Source organism: Sus scrofa, chromosome 14 (assembly GCF_054392235.1).
Source record: "Sus scrofa isolate SSC_HxYL_T2T_F1_AM1 chromosome 14, Sscrofa_HxYL_maternal_Yorkshire_Landrace_v2.0, whole genome shotgun sequence".
Classification (NCBI taxonomy): domain Eukaryota; kingdom Metazoa; phylum Chordata; class Mammalia; order Artiodactyla; family Suidae; genus Sus; species Sus scrofa.
The window spans coordinates 51,440,201-51,459,959 of NC_139396.1; the positions used below are offsets into that span (position 1 = coordinate 51,440,201).

Here is a 19,759-nt window from a genome sequence, read left to right on the forward strand (position 1 = left end):
ACATACTTGGATTTTATGTAGATTTTCCTTAGCTTCATTTACAAGTTTCTGCCATTTGCTCTGCTCATGGGTATCCAGAGAACTCAAAGCTAGTTTCTCCAAGATATCATTTGCTTTTACCTTGTAAACAAGCTGTAAAATAAACATGCCACATGAAGCAACCTGAAGCAAAATAATGCCTATAGATGAAAAAACAAGAATATCCATGTGGTTCAAGGATAAGCATTAAAGATAAGAGTGAGATGACTGAAAGGTAATCCAAATTACTAAATGTTTATGGAAAGGACTTCTACTGAGTCCTCACTAAATGTATCCAGCAGGGTACTAAGAGCTTTACGTGAATTACTTCAGTTAATTCTCATAAAAACCTAAGTAAACATTTGCACCTTATCTAAGGAATGTGTAAAAGACACATTCCTTTCAGACACATTCCTTACCCTCTTTTGAGGTTCAAATGTGAATGAAGCTCGTTTTTAAAAGATGACACGATTATATTTCATGTCTAGTTTCTTAACTGTATCAAAGATTCTTTAGCAGCTAGAAAAAGCATGAGTTAGCAAAAACCAAAATTTCAGGTTCCTTTTTTTTTTTCTTTTTTAGTCTTTTCTAGGGCCACACCTGCAGCATATGGAGGTTCCCAGGCTAGGGGATGAATCAGAGCTAGAGCTGCTGGCCTACACCACAGCCACAGCAATGTGGGATCCCAGCTGCATCTGCGACCTACACCACAGCTCACGGCCACGCTGGATCCTTAACCCACTGATTGAGGCCAGGGATCAAACCTGAAACCTCATGGTTCCTAGTAGGATTCGTTAACCACTGAGACACGAGAACTCCCTCAGTCTCCCTTTTTATAAACAAAATACCAAATTTGACATGGGCTCTCTGGTTCTGAAAGTCAAAACTGATATGAGAGAGCAGTTTCTCTAGTTGTTTCTCCCTTTATTGAGTTTGATTTTTTGCTTCAGTCACTTAAAAAAAATTATTTATTATTAAATTTTTAGATGTTCAAAAAGGTAACAAATACTCACATACTCTTCACCCAAATTAAAAAAAAAAAAAAAGCACATTACTAATACAGTTTAAGATCCCTTTCTCTTTTTCCAAATGTATCACCCTCCTTCCTCCAACCAGAAGTATCCATTATTCTGACTTTGGTGCCTGTTATTCCATTAATTTATTTATCCCTTTACTCATACACATTTCTAAACAATATACAGAATTGTTTTGCATGTTTTTATTTTATTTATTATTATTATTATTATTTTTTTGTCTTTTTTGAGATTTCTTGGGCCGCTCCAGCAGCATATGGAGGTTCCCAGGCTAGGGGTCGAATCGGAGCTGTAGCCACCGGCCTACGCCAGAGCCACAGCAGCGCAGGATCTGAGCCGCTCCTGCAACCTACACCACAGCTCACGGCAACGCCGGATCCTTAACCCACTGAGCAAGGGCAGGGACCGAACCCGCAACCTCATGGTTCCTAGTCGGATTCGTTAACCACTGAGCCACAACGGGAACTCCGTTTGTTGCTTTTTAAATGTAGCATTTTAAAACATGCAAAACAGGAGTTCCCGTCGTGGCCCAGTGGTTAACGAATCTGACTAGGAACCATGAGGTTGTGGGTTCGGTCCCTGCCCTTGCTCAGTGGGTTAAGGATCCGGCGTTGCCGTGAGCTGTGGTGTAGGTTGCAGACGCGGCTCGGATCCTGAGTTGCTGTTGCTCTGGCATAGGCCGGCGGCTACAGCTCCGATGAGACCCCTAGCCTGGGAACCTCCATATGCCACGGGAGCGGCCCAAGAAATGGCAAAAAGACAAAAAAAAAAAAAAAAAACATGCAAAACAGGAATTCCCGTCGTGGCGCAGTGGTTAACGAATCTGACTAGGAACCATGAGGTTGCGGGTTCGGTCCCTGCCCTTGCTCAGTGGGTTAACGATCTGGCGTTGCCGTGAGCTGTGGTGTAGGTTGCAGACGCGGCTCGGATCCCGCGTTGCTGTGGCTCTGGCGTAGGCCGGCAGCTACAGCTCTGATTGGACCCCTAGCCTTGGAACCTCCATATGCTGGTGGGAGCGGTCCAAGAAATGGCAAAAAGACAAAAAAAATAAAATAAAAAAAAATAAATAAAAGTAACAAACACAAGGGTACTTACCACCCACTTAAGTTTTTTACTACCCTCAGGCTTCCTCCTTCATCACTTTCTAGGACTTTTTAAGGGTTATCAGTGAATTCCCACCCACTAAATCCAACAGACAACTTTTAGTTTTAATACTTGATTTCATCTGTAGTATTTGAAACTGCTGATCACTCCCCACCAAACTTCAAATTTCTCCTTCCTTGGCTTCTATAATTGTACTTCGATGTGGTTTTCCTCACAAACACATTTACAGACCCTCTTTCTCTATTCCCCATGTGTTGGTGCCCCTGTATCTCATCTTCAGATCTCATTCTACACACTCTCAAGTGTCTGAGTCATACCCCTGGTGTTACCTACCTCCAGAGTCAGTTCAGATCACTCTCCAACTTCCTATCAGAAAGGCTTATAAGATCGCTTACATGCAATTTTTATAAAGCAGAACTCTTCATCTTTTCCCCTTAACCTGCTCTTCCACACATGTTCCTTGTTTTGGGTAATGCCATCACATTCCAACTAGCATGCTGAGTCAGAGTCCTGCTGGGCTGTTCCTGGTATTTGTGCCCCCACTATATTTGATCACTGAGCCCCACTGCTTCTCTCTATCAATTCTCTGTCAGACCTCCCCTCCAGTACATACTCACCTCACTGCACCAAGTCAGTCTTCCAATTTGTCCTTGCACCTCTAGGTTTGGCCTTTTCCAAACAATTTCCCATCTTTACAGAATGACAACCTAATCAAGAGAGTCTCCTGCTTAAAATTCTCAGTAGCTCCTCACTACCTGCAGAATAAAATCTAAATCCTTGCAGTGCAAACAAAGCCCTCCAGGCTCTGACCGTCTCCTTCTCCATCATCTCCTTTTCCTTCTATGTGCCTATAATCTACACACTAGTCCTATTTAATTACTAGGAGTTTCAGGAAGCACCCAAGCCTTGCTCGCTTCCTTCGTGTGTCCCAATACCTGGAAATTCCCTCCTCTCCCAGGACCATCTGGAGCACCTTCAAGATCTGACATAAAAACTACCTCCTCTATGAAGCCTTTCCACCCTCCTAAGGGTCAGTGGCTCCTCTGAATTCCTATTCTACTTTGGCCTTATCTTAATTACAGGCCTGATCACACTAAATTCCTGTTTTGTTTAATATAGTCATCTTCCCATGAAGAAATGCTTATTCAATGAATGAATGAATATATGAATGATTACCTCAACATCTAGTCCAAACTGAATGGCAAAGCTCTCAGCTTCAGCAAATCTGTGTTTGTGAAGTAACCGACTCAATCTGATAAGTTGAAAAGACATGTCAGTGAAATTTTTATTAATCAGGGAACTCAAATTTTCCACTAGAGGCAAGACTTTGAAGAAAATGGGAAGTTACCTGTTTTCTGGTAAAGCTTCTGTAAGACATCTGAGCACTAAAACAGAGACTGAGTCTTCAGAGAGTCTGAAACAAAGTTTTTCATTTAATATTGACATTTATCATTTAATATTAGTGAGTAAATTTTAACTTAGCTGTTATGTAACAACTTATCTGATAAAACAAAACATGACCTACCTTGGATCACTTTTGCAAATTCCTTCCAGAAGGTATATAGTATCCTACAATAACAGCAAAAACATGTTTAAAATTGAAATATAGCATTAATTCACTTTTTTATTACTAGAGTACAAAACGGTTTAGGCAGAAATTATACATCAATGGATCCTAAAATTACTGGGGGAAACTGTCGAGGAAAAGGATATTCCCATAGTCTCAAACTAACACCATAAAAATTAGTTTTACAATGGAGATATCTGGCAGGACTGCTTTAACCAAGTGATCAAATTTAAAAGCACCAATAACAGGATAAATGGACATGAGTGCCTTAATGTGACAGTTAGGAAACAGTATCACCTATGCCGTATTCTTGCCAAAAAGCTTAGCAAGAATCTAATCATGACAAAACAGACAGATCCAAATAGAAGGACATTCTACAACACAGCAGGCTTGAGCTCAAAAAAACGTCAATGTCCTAAGACTTAAGAAGTTTTAGAAAGTAAAATGGATACCATGTGACCATGACAACAAAATTCAATTTGTGGTGCTCGACTAAATCCTGGATCAGGAAAAAAAAAGTTCTCATGTAATTGGTACCATTAGTAAAATCTGAATTCGGTTGGTGTATTTTATACTAGGATTGCATTCATGTTAAATTTTGTATCATAAGTGTGTTGTAGAAGAATGCCCTTATTCTGAGGAGATACCTGCTGAAATATTTAGGAGTGACAGGTCAGGATGTCTGCAAATAATTTCCAAATGGTTTGGGAAAATACAGTGTGTATATTTCAAAAGCGATAGAACAAATGTAGTAGAAACATTTTTTTAAATCACAATTTTAAATAGGAGTTCCCATTGAGGCTCAGCAGAAATGAATCAGACTAGCACCCATAAGGACACAGGTTCGATCCTTGGCCTTGCTCAGTGGGTTAAGGATCTGGCATTTCCATGACCTGTGGCGTAGGATTCATCCCCTGGCCTGGAAACCTCCATATGCCACAAGTGCGGCCCTAAAAAGACAAAAAGAAAAAAATAGTAAATAACAATTTTAAATAAATAAAAGCAATAACCTTCCCCAAATTAACTACCATCTATATTTTCTATAGAGACAAGAAAATTGATTATGCCTTTGGCCAATGTTTCGATTAGTTCTAATTTCTTCTTTTTAGGTGAAGACTGACCTCCAGCAAATGTACGTGATGACTTCTGGTAACAATAAACGTGGTTATAAACCTGAGTTCTAACCAGTATTCCCCTAGGCCTCGATCATGCTGAGTTTAGTTATTCTTTTTTTTTTTTTTTTTTGTCTTTTGTCTCTCCTTTTTGTTGTTGTTGTTGCTGTTGTTGCTATTTCTTGGGCCGCTCTCGCGGCATATGGAGGTTCCCAGGCTAGGGGCTGAATCAGAGCTGTAGCCACCGGCCTACACCAGAGCCACAGCAACGCGGGATCCGAGCCGCGTCTGCAACCTACACCACAGCTCACGGCAACGCCGGATCCTTAACCCACTGAGCAAGGGCAGGGACCGAACCCACAACCTCATGGTTCCTAGTTGGATTCGTCAACCACTGCGCCACGACGGGAACTCCCTGAGTTTAGTTATTCTTAATTTCTTTTTTAATGATAAAGCAGTTCAGAGAGTTCCCATCATGGCTCAGTGGTAACGAACATGCCTAGTATGTGGGTTTGATCCTTGGCCTCACTCAGTGGGTTAAGGGATCTGGCATGTGCTGTAGGTCACAGATGCTTCTCTGATCCCATGTTGCTGTGGCTGTGGCTGGCAGCTGCAGCTCTAATTTGACCCCTAGCCTGGGAACTTCCATACAGTGCAGGTTCAGCCCTAAAAAGACTAAACAAGAAAAAGAGAAAAAAAAAAGTAGTTCAAAATATATGTCAACTTACTGTGCTAATTCCTCTTTGGACCAGAGAAGAAACACTAGACACCTCCAAAGAATATAGTATTTCCATCACAGGTAATGAATATACCATGAGATTTTTAATCTAATAAAAAAATGTGCACAGTAATTAATTTCATGTGTCAATATAATCCTATGAACACAAGACAGAACTCCACAATCCAGGGCACAGATTAGAATACTTGATACAAAGTAAAATGCAAAAAATAAGTCTGTTATAAAATTATTTGTTACATACAAAATTATGTCCTATGCCACCTTCTATATCTGTTAAAAAAAAAAAATCCACATACCTATAGTCCGTTCTATAATTTGTATTTAAGGCAAATGAAATTCTTCAGTGCCAGAACAAGCTAAGAGTCACTATAATAAACATTTACTTGTGGACACTTTTATTGCTGAAATGCTCTAATTAAATTGTGAAGCTGAACTTTTTATCATTTTCTTTTTAATGAGAAAAAAGAACTCTGCAGGGTTACTTCTAATCTGTCAAGTATCTTTGTGAACTAAGAGCTAATATGCTGTGAACACTACTTAACAACTAGTACTTTTATATTAATGTGATTTCAGACACATAATGTGGACAAATCTGAAATAAATTTTCCAATACCTTCTTATTAGTAGTAGTTGTCAGAGCTACTAATTTGAGATTTGTAATCCCTTGCCTGAAAAAGAAAAGAAGGTTTAAATGAGTCAAATAAGCCAATTGCTAGACAAAGGCTAAGTCAAAGTGATATCCTTGTATAAAAGTTAAAATTAATTCACACAGAAGATACTGAACTTGACTTCTGAACATTTATAGCTCAGACTGACACTTTGTCTAACACATTTACTCAGGGGGTGGTGGTGGGGTCTTCGTATCGCCTATTTGAGATTCACTGAGGATGAATTTGGCTAACAATGAAATGGTCTTTAACTTATCAGTCTGTTCACAGTGTTATTTGGAACAAAATACATAATGCATGATCTGAACAGAACCAGGCAAGAAACCTGGTTCTAACAGAAGAGAAATCAATGTGAGGGTCATAATGTACCATGTGACTGATGAAGGCGAATCTGCTTCTGTGGTGAGAAGAAACTCTTCTATGTGAAGGGAGGGCCAGTTCCATATGGGAGTTAAGGTGTAGATATCCCATAAGCTCAGCACGTTCTGCAAAAGAGACACTTTATTGATACATCTTCTTAATTACCAGAAATCTACATTTAAGAATCTATCTTTTGGAGTTCCTGTTGTGGTGCAGCAGAAAACAATCCGACTAGGAACCAGGAGGTTGTGGGTTCGATCCCTGGCCACGTGAAGTGGGTTAAGGATCTGGCGTTGCTGTGAGCTGTGGTGTAGGTCACAGATGCAGCTCAGGTCCTGTGTTGCTATGGCTGTGACACAGGCTGGCAGCTCCAGCTCCAATTTGACCCCTAGCCTGGGAACCTCCATATGCCACAGATGCAGTCCTAAAAAGCAAGAAAAAAAAAAAAAAAGAATCTATCTTTTGATGTATAGTTGAAATAAAGCACAATACACAGACAGTAATCCACCTTGGCTAAAGTCCTGGTCTTTTTAAGTTTAACAAGATTTCTGTTGTTAAACATAATACCAAGTGAAAACACTTAAGGGGAACTAATCAGAAACATACATCAGTATCAAGAACAAAAAGTAGATTGTCTATCAGCTGGAACTTCTTTGCACCTACAAAAGAGAAAGCAAGGGTATAAGGATTATGCTTCTGGGTTACATGTAGCCATATTTAAAATAATAAACTAACCAATTTATGAAAAGGCAGAACTATATATTTAAACAAGGCATTTCCATTCCCATTTATTTCCACTTCTCTAGTTTTTTGGATGACCACTAAAACATAAAACCTCTCAAAATGAAGAGTAACAAATGCAACATGCCAAGAACAGTCACATAAGTGTACTATCATCAGACTATGCTGGCTTGTTTCCATGAGCGGAATGGTAAAATGGCTCATATGCGAGAAGTGGGGTATTGACATGAAAATGACAACTCATGGAGTTCCCGTCGTGGCGCAGTGGTTAACGAATCCGATTAGGAACCATGAGGTTGTGGGTTCGATCCCTGGCCTTGCTCAGTGGGTTAACAATCCGGCGTTGCCGTGAGCTGTGGTGTAGGTCACAGACGCAGCTCAGATTCTGTGTTGGCTGTGGCTCTGACGTAGGCCGGCGGCTACCGCTCCAAATAGACCCCCAGCCTGGGAACCTCCATATGCTGTGGGAGCAGCCCTAGAAAAGGCAAAAAGACCAAAAAAAAAAAAAAAAAAAAAAATTAGGAAAAAAAAATGACAATTCACAATTACCAAAAGTAGTTTCAATAACTTATTTTACCTTGAATAATCTCTGCATCACTAACATTTTTCACCGTCATTCCCTTCCTAGAAGCATCTGGTTCCCATTTTGAGAATGCACAATTACCGGTTCCCTATGGAAGTGAAAATAGTCCATCAGTTACAAACTTGGCTTTAGATCTGAATTCTCCTCAAAGGAGAAACACCTAAGGTGCACAAGTGACTAATTCCAAAGTATAGTTAGGCATTCAAGGCTAGCTTGCTTTTATCTTCCAGTTCCTCTCTTAGTTTGTTTTCAGTGGATGGAAGGGAAAGAATCAGTAAAGTCCTGCTGTGCACTGTTCTCACATGAACATTTAATAAGGAGCAGGCAAATTCAGGCAACTCACTCTGGAGACATCAGATAAGCTTCAAAACCCCTTCTGATATTACCAGATAAATATAGTCTTTGATGAAGTATTTGCATTAAAATTTGAAAAAAAAAAAAAAAACCCATCAATACTCGTTTAAATTATTTGAAACCCTGATGAAATACTGAACTAGGGAGTTCCCGTCATGGCGCAGTGGTTAACGAATCCGACTAGGAACCATGAGGTTTCGGGTTCGGTCCCTGCCCTTGCTCAGTGGGTTAAGGATCCGGCGTTGCCGTGAGCTGTGGTGTAGGTTGCAGACGCGGCTCGGATCCCGCGTTGCTGTGGCTCTGGCGTAGACCAGGAGCTACAGCTCCGATTCGACCCCTAGCCTGGGAACCTCCATATGCCGCGGGAGCGGCCCAAAGAAATAGCAAAAAGACCCAAAAAAAAAAAAAAAAAAAAAAGAAATACTGAACTAGATACATAAAAAATGGAGGCAAGCGACTGCTTCTTAACATATAAATTTGGCAAGAAAAATGTTGTCGATGCAGTAATGACATTCTTCAATATAGAATTTTTGTATACTCCTTGAATATAATATTAGATGTTTTGTTTGTTGCTGTTGTTTTTGCCTACACTCATAACTGAAAGACAAGCTAAATTTCAGGTAGAGATTAGCAAAAATAAAGACACAATATCTTCTCCAACATAGAAACTCAGATTTATTCATTGAGTTAATTTTATGACTCTAATTTTATAATTTCCCTGTTTCTGTTACACATCACACTTTTTTTTTTTTTTTTTTTTTTTTTTTTTGGTTTTTTAAGGGCCGCACCTGTGGCATATGGAGGTTCCCAGGCTAGGTGTCGAATCAGAGCTGTAGCCAGCGGCCTGCAGCACAGCCACAGCGATGCCAGAACTGAGCTGCATCTGCAACCTACACCACAGCTCACAGTGACACAATGGGAACGCCCCGCATCACAAATTTTTTATTTATTTATTTTTTTGTCTTTTTAGGGCCATACCTGCTGCATATGGAGGTTCCCAGGCTAGGCATCGAATCAGAGCGGTAGCCGCCAGCCTACACCAGAGCCACAGCAACGCCAGATCCAAGCCGTGTCTGCAGCCTCCACCACAGCTCACGGCAACGCCAGATCCTTAACCCACTGAGCGAGGCCAGGGATCGAACCCACAACCTCATGGTTCCTAGTCGGATTCATTTCTGCTGCGCCACAATAGGAACTCCACAAATTTTTTTTTTTTTTTTTTGTCTTTTTGCTATTTCTTTGGGCCGATCCCGCGGCATATGGAGGTTCCCAGGCTAGGGGTCGAATCGGAGCTGTAGCCACCGACCTACACTAGAGCCACAGCAACGCGTCCACAAATTTTTAAAAATTTATTTATTATAGCTGATTTACAATGCTGTGCAACATTACAGATTAACTTGTAATTTAACCCAAACTATGGGTTTCGGGTTTTTTTGTTTTTTTTTTTTTGCTTTTCAGGGCCACCACCTGTGGCATTTGGAGTTTCCCAGGCTAGGGGTCAAATCATGGCTACAGCCACCGGCCTACGCCACAGCCACAGCAGCACAGGATCTGAGCCGCATCTACACCACAGCTCTTGGCAATGCCAGATCCTTAACCCATTAAGCAAGGCCAAGGATCAAACCTGCTACCTCATGGATGCTAGTCATTCATTAACCACTGAGCCACAACAGGTACCCCAGACCCAAACTATGTTTAATGAAGAAACATTTCAGAGAGAGTTCCCGTAGTGGTGCAGTAGAAATGAATCCGACTAGTATCCATGAGGATTCGGGTTCAATCCCTGGCTTTGCTCAGTGGGTTGAGGATCCAGTGTTGCTGAGAGCTATAGTGTAAGTCATAGACAGGGCTCAGATCCCTCATTGCTGTAGCCGTGATGTAGGCCAGCAGCTGAAGCTCCAATATGACCCCTAGCCTGGGAACTTCCATATGCTGTGGGTGTGACCCTAAAAATTGAAAAAAAAAAAAAAAAAAAAATTTTATTAAAAAGAATTACCCCAATTATCACAGGGACTTCGCTCGCTAAATCACCAGCCACAAGATTGAGACAGTCGAGGGTGTGATAATTTTCAGTAGAAATAAAACTGGATTTGATTTGTCCTTGTAACTGTAAGATTTAAAAAATAAGAAGGTTATATATATGCTCCACAGTCCAAATTCCTTGGAAAGACTGATAAAAATCTATTTAAAGCAAGTTATAAATGTATTTTTAAAGGGAAATGTTATTAAAATGTTCTATCATACTAATTCCCCAAATATCAACCATTAGACAATGATAGAAACACTTCCTTCAACTTACGTTAAACTAAGTTTCAAGAGGACAATGCGGTTTTGTCTTCTTACCTTTTTTGCTGTATCGAAGTCTACCTTTTCAATTGCTGCATGAAAAAGAGAAAGCAGGCTAAACTTATACTATTAACTTACAAAATACATACACTTGCCTTTTCTGTCAAGGTGAAATTTTACACAATCTAGTGAGAAAGACACTGGTCAGAAATTAATACGGAGCTGGTGACTTTTCAGTTTTACCCTTGACCAATGAGATAAACCATGATGACATGTTATACTCAGGATGCCAGCCAGGCTGCCTTATGGGTCCTGTAGTGCCTTTCCTTACCTTCCCTTTCCAAGATTCTTCCTACTAAGAGGGTCTTCTCCCTGTTCCAACTCTTCCATCGAAGCTCTGAAGTCCTACCTGTGAAGTCTTCATCACTTTGCACTGCCTTTTGGAAGGGGTGTTTCATTCTTGCCTAGCTCCTTCAATAAACTAGAGAACCATGTATCTTAAATCTCATATACCCAGGATCTGGCGTGTTCTTGGCACACAGTAAATCTTTAAACACTATCTGGTGAATATATGCCCTGAATCAATTTCTCATTCTCTGCCAGCTCAGAAGGATCTAAGGACCACACCACTTGGCACACACAGCAGATTATTATTGCCCTGTATTAACACTTACTCAGTCATTTCAGTTTTCACGCTCATTCACCACAACAAAAAGCATTTATTACTGTGCTAGCCTGTCTCTTGTCTCCCCAACTAAGCTGTAAAGTCCTTGAAGGCTATGAAAAAATCGTATGTCTTCCGATTCTGTGGCAGCTGCAACTGTGGAGAATAAGTATATTATGAATCCTTGAAAATATACCCAATATCATGGAATGGAATTCAACTAATATTCTTAAAGAGACTATTTTAAAATTTACATGGAAAACTAGTAAGAAATGTTGCTGTAAATTAGTAATGAGAAAATAATGCATTATTTACCTTGTTGAATCTTTACAAGCTGAAGGTTTGTGACACAAAAAAATCCATTGTTTGTAAGAAGCAGCATATAATAGGTACCTATTAAAAATAAAATCAACCATTTTTTTTTTTAAAGGCACGTGTATATAAAATTTAGGAGTTCCTGTTGTGGCCCAGCAGTGAAGAAACTGACTAGCATCCATGAGGATGTGAGGATCCCTGGCCTCGATTCCTGGCCTCACTCAGTGGGTTAAGGATCCAGCATTGCTATGAGCTGTGGTATAGGTCCCAGACACAGCTCAGATGCTGCTTTGCTGTGGCTGTGGTGTAGGTTGGTGGCTGCAGCTCCTATTTGACCCCTTGCCTGGGAACTTTCATATGCTGTGGGTATGGCCCTAAAAAAAAAAATTTAAACCAGAGTCTGGACCTAGCTTAAAAATACGTCAATTTGCTCATTTAAATTCTAATCATCAAATAATAATGACATAGATAAACGTTATTTAAAAAGAATTGGTAAGTTATTTGCAAAAACAATGTTAACTTCTTTGAAACTTTTATAAACCAAACTTCACTTGCCAGAAAAAAAAATCAGCTATATCAAAATAAATTAAGGTCTAGTTAACGTTTGTTAAAAAGAAAATATGGGAGTTCCCGTCGTGGCGCAGTGGTTAACGAATCCGACTAGGAACCATGAGGTTGCGGGTTTGGTCCCTGCCCTTGCTCAGTGGGTTAAGGATCCGGCGTTGCCGTGAGCTGTGGTGTAGGTTGCAGACGCGGCTCGGATCCCGAGTTGCTGTGGCTGTGGTGTAGGCCGGTGGCTATGGCTCTGATTAGACCCCTAGCCTGGAAACCTCCATATGCTGCGGGAGCGGCCCAAGAAATGGCAAAAAGACAAAAAAAAAAAAAAAGAAAGAAAATATGATTGGAGTTCCCATTGTGTTGCAGCAGAAAAGAATCCAACTACGAACCATGAGGTTGCAGGTTCAATCCCTGGCCTCGCTTAGTGGATTAAGGATCTGGCGTTGCTGTGAGCTGTGGTGTAGGTTGCAGACGCAGCTCGGATCTGGCACTGCTGTGGCTCTGGTGTAGGCCAGCGGCTACAGCTCTGATTAGACCCCTAGCCTGGGAACCTCCACATGCCTTGGGTACAGCCCTCAAAAGACAAAGGACAAAAAAAAAAAAAAAAAAAAGGAGGAAAGAAAATATGATTAACATGCTGAAACCCACAAAATCATTTTAAAGAATATTATGTCTCCTTGGTAATCTACAGAACTCTCAAAACTATAAAAGCTTAGAATAGTTTAAGAAAAGTACATTTAAGTTTCTGAAAAGAGCTAAAAAAAAAATGTGGTTTTTAGAATAATTAACTGCATCCGTAAAACTTTAACAATGTGTAGTTTTACCAAGTAATTTATATATTAACTATAAATCTGGTTTTTGATTGGGTATTGATAAGAAAACCTTAAAAAAGAAATTATAACACTTACCTTCACGTGAACCATCTTTCTCAATAACAAGATTCCGATAAGTACGCTGATTTTCATCATTAGCTTTCTGAACAAAAGCCTAATTGCAAATTAATTTCAAATGTTAAGATTAAATCCAGAAAAATATAACCAAGGATTATATTCTTTAAATTCTAGGGTTATCAATTATCTTTAGCAATAATTCATCTATATTCCAGACATTTTAGTTTTAAAATGGAAAACGAGGGAGTTCCCATCATGGATCAGCAGAAATGAATCTGACTAGTATCCATGAGGATGTGGGTTTCATCCCTGGCTTTTCTCAGTGGGTCGAGGATCTGGCATTGCCGTGCGTTGTGGTGTAGTTCACAGGCTCGGCTCAGATCCCGGGAGTTGCTGTAGCAGTGGCATAGGGCGGCAGCTGCAGCCCCAATTGGACCCGTGGCCTGGAAACTTCCATGTTCTGCAGGTGTGGCCCTAAAAAGCAAAAAAAAAAAAAAAAAAAAAATTTACAAAATAAACATAAAATGGAAAACTATTTTCCACAAGCATACTATCTTCAAACCATAATTTTTCAATTTTGCATTTATTTCATGTTTTGTGGATGAAAAATATTGCCCGCTATTTGAACAAACAAAGAATGCTGTGGCCATCAAGCCATGAGGGAACTTAGGATGGAGACAAATGGGCTGCCTGCTGCCAAGCCCTCAGTTGCTGCAGCCACCCCCACAGGAACTTGAGATGGGCAAGAATGGGATAATGGCCACAGAGAGCTAAGGTGCCTATCAAAGGGATGATTTCTTTTTTTTCCTTCTTCTTTTTAGGGCCACACCCAAGGCATATTGAGGTTCCCAGACTAGGGGCTGAATCGGAGCTGTAGCTCCTGGCCTGTACCACAGCCACAGCAATGCCAGATCTGAGCTGAGTATGCAACCTACACCACAGCTCACAGCAACACTGGATCCTTAACTCACTGAGCGAGGCTAGGGATGAAACCTTCATCCTCATGGATACAAGTCAGGTTTGTTTCTGCTGAGCCACGACGGGAACTCCTCTAAGGTATAACTCTTAAATTTAGTGTAAAGAAACATTATTCTTTAAAATACAAAATCAAGTAATGTTTTGCTTGAGTTTTAGTTGTCTAAGAGATAATTTTTTTATTGTTATTTCCCCAATACAACTTTTTTCCTACTGTACAGCATGATGACCCAGTTACGCATACATGTACACATTCTTTTTTCTCCCATTATCATGCTCCATCATAAGTGACTAGACATAGTTCTCAAGTGCTACACAGCAGGATCTCATTGCTAATCCATTCCAAAAGCAGTAGGTTGCATCTATTAACCCCAAGCTCCCACAAATGAACCTATCCACAGTAAAGAAAATTTTGTCTAAGAGAGAATTTAGAATGAATATGAGAAACACAACAGGATCTTACATTGGTCAGTAATGTTTGCTTTGATGTTACATGAATAAGATGCAAGTTGCCACTTCTCTCCCCAACCAAAAGAAACTTTCCTTCTTGACATAGGCCAACCACATCCACTTCAGTATCTGAAAATTTCAAATCAAAGTTAGGAGCTTCCTCCCAAAATGTTTATCTTCAACAAAAAATTTGCAAATTTCATTATTAAAAGTCAACTATTTAAGCCTCTTTTAAATATTTCAGAAAAGTAGAGATTAACATAAAAAGAAATGCAACAGACTCTTATTCAGTCAACAAATATTTACTGAGCACAGTATATGATAAGCATTGTTTTAAGCCTTTTGCATATTTCTGAGAATAATAACAAGAGCCCCATCTTCATGGAGCTCAAATTCTAAGGCAGAAATTGATGAGTGTCAGCCTAGTAATCAAGTTACATGACCTATATGAACATGATGAATTCTCAGGAAAAAAGAAAAAGTAGGGCAGGGAAAGAGCTCCAAAGAGCCATGCAGTTAACTGGAGTGCTGGGAGAGCCCTCTTTGATAAGGTGAGATTTGAGCTAAGATTTGAAGGAGATGAGGGAGTTATTGTTTGCACAACAGCAAGAAAACCAGGGAGGGTGAGATGGAGACGGAGAGAGGAAGGCTATGAAATAAAAGCAGTATCGTGTAAATTGCTTATAACCAAAGTTATTCAGAAGCAAGATCTTTTTTTGTTTGGCTACACATGGAAGTTCCTGGGCCAGGGATCAAACCTATGCCACAGCAGTGACCCGGGCTGTATAGCAACAGTGCTACATCCTTAACCTGCTGTGCCACAAGGGAACTCCCATGTACTAATGGCATGGCATGTGGAAGTTCCTGTGCCAGGGGTTGAACCCATGCAACAGGCACAGGTTGCACCATAGCTGTGGCAAAGCCTGATGCCTAACCTGGCTGCATCACAGGGGAACTCCCTCAAAAGCAGTATCTTCTGAATTCCCATTGTGGCTCAGCGGTAACAAACCTGACTACTATTCATGAAAACCCGGGTTTGATCCCTGGCCTCGCTCAGTGAGTTAAAGATCTGGCATTGCTGTGGTGTGGGTCGCAAATTTGGCTTGGATCTGACATTTCTGTGGCTGTGGTGTAGGCTGGCAGCTGCAGCTCCAATTCGACCCCTAGCCCAGGAACTTTCATATGCTGCAAGTGCGGCCCTAAAAAGACAGACAGACACACACACAAGGTATCATAAACACAGCCTCACTTTTCACTGGAGAAAGTGTGAATCTTGTGGATCCATCAGGGTTAAATACACTAAGATTCCTCAAAATAAGAGTTTTTCTCCTGCATTTTATGATCGAGATTTTGTTCTCAGAGGCATAACTCCTGGTTGATTTTCAGCTAAGTTCTTTTTTTAAAAAACAAAGTTTCAGCTGTTCTTTTTTTTTTTTTTTTAATTTATTATTTTTTTTATTTTATTTTTTATTTTCCCACTGTACAGCAAGGGGGTCAGGTTATCCTTAGATGTATACATTGCAGTTACAGTTTTTTCCCCCACCCTTTCTTCTGTTGCGACATGAGTACAGCTGTTCTTATGTAAACACTTCAACCACCTTTCTCTCAAAATTTCAGAAAAAGTTTTCACAATATTTTCACCTATTTTTCAGCATAACCACTGTCTTATGTGTCCCTTAATTTACAGTTAAGTCTATGTTGCCATATAGATATTTAAAGCTCTTTAACTCATGAAGAATTCGTAAGTACTTTTTAAAAAGTTTTTATAGTGCTATACATTCTAAAAGTATTCAAATATCTGTTGATTCGGGAACTTGAAAATAACTGGGCTCCACTGTTTTCTACAGTATTCTAATACAAAAAGCATGCGAATAAATTGTTACAGCTTTCCATGTACGTCATCCCTTAGACTGAATGAGAAAAGGGATCATCTCATGATCCTTTGCATCTGGTACACAACAAAAGGTACTCAAGATTAATTTCTTGAAATTAGTCCAATTCCGAGTCTTATAAATAATGGAGTGAAGAAAAAGCAAGGCTGGAGTTCTCGTTGTGGCTCAGCGGCAACAAACATGACTAGTATCCATGAGGATGCAGGCTGGATTCTCGGCCTCACTCAGTGCATTAAGGATCATGGCTCAGATCCCACAACTGTGGCTGTGGCATAGGCTGGAAGCTGCAGCTCCAATTCGACCCCTAGCCTGGGAACTTCCATATCCCACGGGTGCGGCCCTAAAAACAAAAAAAGAAAAGAAAAAGCAATGCTGGAGAAATTGGTGGCAAGATATATTTGACTTCCAATTTATTTTATTGCATCACATTAGACTTACCAAATACAAGATGCAATTGAAGCGATCTACAAACACTGTCCAGCAGTATCACTGATTGGTCTGCTACAATAATAAATCCATCACTTAAACTGCATGCTTGTATTTTTGGATTTAGCAAGGCCTGTAGGAGGGAAAAGCATGACTAAAATAAAACATTTTTATACATGTTTAACAATGCTTATCAATAGGATCACCACAATCTCATGTACCCATGTTTAATACTCTACTTGACAGGACTTTTTTTTTTTTTAGCCCATGTATTTACTTAGTGAAGCTTTTTGCATATCTTAATGCCTCCAGAGCCTAAAATAGGGAAAATAGTCCAGGGTTGCTAGGAAAGGGCAAAGGGTTTCAAAGTACAAGTTTTTGGTAAGGGTCCATCTTAGGCCCACAGAAGCCAGCAGGCATTGACATAAATTAATGAACCAATACTGGCATAAAGTCTCAGTAGCCGGGATGTAACAGCCAGGGGGACTGTGGTGTACTGTTAACTGGAGGATACGAAGCCGCACGTACACTAAGGATGGGGCCAAATGAAAACCCCGTGGAAAGGCAACCTTGGCATGGCCACAGCTTCCATTTTATCATGAAAATTTGGATCTTCCTGTGAAATGTTCTGATTTTTAAAAACACGGGCAGTGAAGCCAACACTTTGAAAAACAATATGCAAACCGAATGAGTCTTCAGTTTTCCGCTTCTGGTGATTAAGGCTGCCCACACATATGTATCCTGAAGCAGATGGGACAGCTTAGGGGTTGAGAATGCTCTGTCACTTACTAGCTGAGTCATCTCAGGCAAATGTCTCCATCTACTCTCTTGTACAACAGGAATGTTAATATTCCCTACAACTCTGGCTGGTATGGAGATTAAGTGAATTAATTCATGTAAAGGGCCTAAATGGGAACCTTGCCTGTAGCATATGCTCATAAATGTTAACTATTCTTACGCTTCTCTGACAAACTAAACCCATTAGTTTGTTTTATCCCTGTTTCAACAGTCATCTTCTGCAGTTGTAACTCTTGAGATCTCCCCCACATTCTGATTCCTCTTACACTTTTTTTTTTTTGGCTGCTCCAAGGCATATGTAGTTTCCAGGGCAGAGTTCAGATCTGAGCAGGAGTTGCAACCTATGCTGCACTAGGGCACCCCAGACCCTTAACCCACTGTGATGGGCCAGGGATTAAACCTGCAACCCAGTGCTGTAGAAATGCTGCTGATCCTGTTGTACCACAGCAGGAACTCCCTCTCTTATACTCTTAGCTAGCTTCTCCAATAAGCAAAAAGTTACACCAAAGCATATTGCGAAGAAGCAACTTTGCCACACCTTCTAGAGATCCTCCCAGGCTGTTTTCTCTGCCTAGACTGCTCTTTCTCCTCTTCTTTTTAAAACTTTGTTTTTTAAGAGCAGTTTTATGTTCACAGCAAAATTGAGAGGAAGGTACGGAGAGATCCCGTTTATCCCTTGTTTCACACATACATAGCCTGCCACGCTATCAACATCCCTCCCCAGATGGTACATTTGTTGCAACTGATGAATCTACTCTGACACATAATTACCCAAAGTCCACAGTTCGCATTATGGTTCACTTTTGTTGTACATTCTGTGAGCATTAACAAAAGTATAATGAGACACATCTAGCATTATGATCTCATACAGAGTATTTTCTCTACTCTAAATTCTCTGTGTTCTGCCTATTCAACCCTTCCTCCATCACCAAACCCTGGCAACCACTTATGTTTTTACTGTCTTTCATTTTCCAGAATGTCATGTAGTTGGGATCATTCAGTATGATGATTCATACAAACTTTGTCAACTTTTTGTGTGAGTTTTAGCAGATTGTGTCTATCAAGGAATTGGTTCAGTTCATTAAGTTATCAAATTTGTGGACATAGAGATGTTCATAGTATTCCTTGATTATCATTTCAATGTCCATAGAATCTGTAGTGATGCCTTCTCTTTCAATTCTGATATGAATAATTTGTGTTCTTTTTTTTTCTTATTTATCCTGACTAGAGGCTTATAGAATTTATTGATCTTTTCAAAGAACCAGCTTTTGTTTTCACTGATTTTTTTAAATTGATTTCCTATATTCAATTTCATGGGTTTTTGCTCTCTTTCTTTCTTTTCTTCTGTTTACTTTGGACTTAACTTACTCTTCCTTTTTTTTTTTAGTGTCCTAACTGGAAACTCAGATTACTGATTTTATTTATTTATTTGTCTTTTTGCCATTTCTAGGGCCGCTCCCATGGCATATGGAGGTTCCCAGGTTAGGGGTCGAATCAAAGCTGTAGCCGCAAGCCTATGCCAGAGCCACAGCAACTCGGGATCCAAGCTGCATCTGTGACCTACACCACAGCTCACGGCAACGCCAGATCCTTAACGCACTGAGCGAGGCCAGGGATCAAACCTGCAACCTCATGGTTCCTAGTCAGATTCGTTAACCACTGAGCCACGACGGGAACTCCAGATTATTGATTTTAGACCTTTCTTCTGTTCTAATAGATGCATTCAATTTCCCTCTAATCACTCCTTTTACTGCATTCTACAAATTTGGTAAGGTGTGCTTTCATTTCCCCTCCTTTTTCTTAAGGCCCAAGTCAGGTGCTGGTTTACAAAATGTTCCTTAAATTGTCCCAACCCACAGTGAGCTCTCCATCCTCTAAATTCCTACGGCATTTACTGTCTGTACCATTCATTTGGATTTTGGAATATATTGACTTGTAAGCTGGATAACTTTTATTGCTGTGTCCTGTCTGCCTAACTTTAAGATCCTAAAAAGAGATAAGGTGACCTTACCAAGTGCCTAGCATGGGTACCTGCATGTGTGCTTTCAGAACAAACGCGCTTTACAGAAGCATCATTTTGTTTTAAGTAAAGAGAGCCGCCGTACGTGGGCAAACATTCCTTCTTCCTTCCCCCCCACCAAATGCATACTTATGGAATTTTAGTTCCTGAGTTCAAGGCTCACAATACACACTACTGTTTTTCAACAGGAGCCCTCAGAGATCAA

At 40.2% G+C, this 19,759-nt stretch overlaps 1 protein-coding gene across 9 annotated transcripts in view; it reads right to left on the reverse strand.

Annotated features, from left to right (window-relative positions):
* Positions 1-19,759, reverse strand: part of KNTC1 (kinetochore associated 1) — an 88,670-nt gene that overhangs the window by 63,345 nt on the left and 5,566 nt on the right. For 7 of the 9 annotated variants that reach the window (XR_002338925.2, XR_014827219.1, XR_014827218.1 and 4 more), the window contains exons 3-17: positions 16,749-16,869; positions 14,432-14,547; positions 13,012-13,090; positions 11,546-11,623; positions 10,624-10,658; positions 10,277-10,387; positions 7,921-8,014; positions 7,209-7,261; positions 6,612-6,727; positions 6,188-6,242; positions 5,564-5,662; positions 3,682-3,725; positions 3,505-3,570; positions 3,333-3,408; positions 7-132 (exon numbers count right to left, since the gene is read on the reverse strand). Coding sequence is in view for 6 of the 9 variants with exons in the window: in XM_084995980.1 (XP_084852106.1) it covers positions 7-132; positions 3,333-3,408; positions 3,505-3,570; positions 3,682-3,725; positions 5,564-5,662; positions 6,188-6,242; positions 6,612-6,727; positions 7,209-7,261; positions 7,921-8,014; positions 10,277-10,387; positions 10,624-10,658; positions 11,546-11,623; positions 13,012-13,090; positions 14,432-14,547; positions 16,749-16,869 (1,269 nt within the window). In the remaining 3 variants the exon portion in view is untranslated. The remainder of the gene's footprint in view (positions 1-6; positions 133-3,332; positions 3,409-3,504; positions 3,571-3,681; positions 3,726-5,563; positions 5,663-6,187; positions 6,243-6,611; positions 6,728-7,208; positions 7,262-7,920; positions 8,015-10,276; positions 10,388-10,623; positions 10,659-11,545; positions 11,624-13,011; positions 13,091-14,431; positions 14,548-16,748; positions 16,870-19,759) is intronic. The other 2 variants (XM_084995982.1, XM_084995981.1) reach the window with 1 other exon arrangement.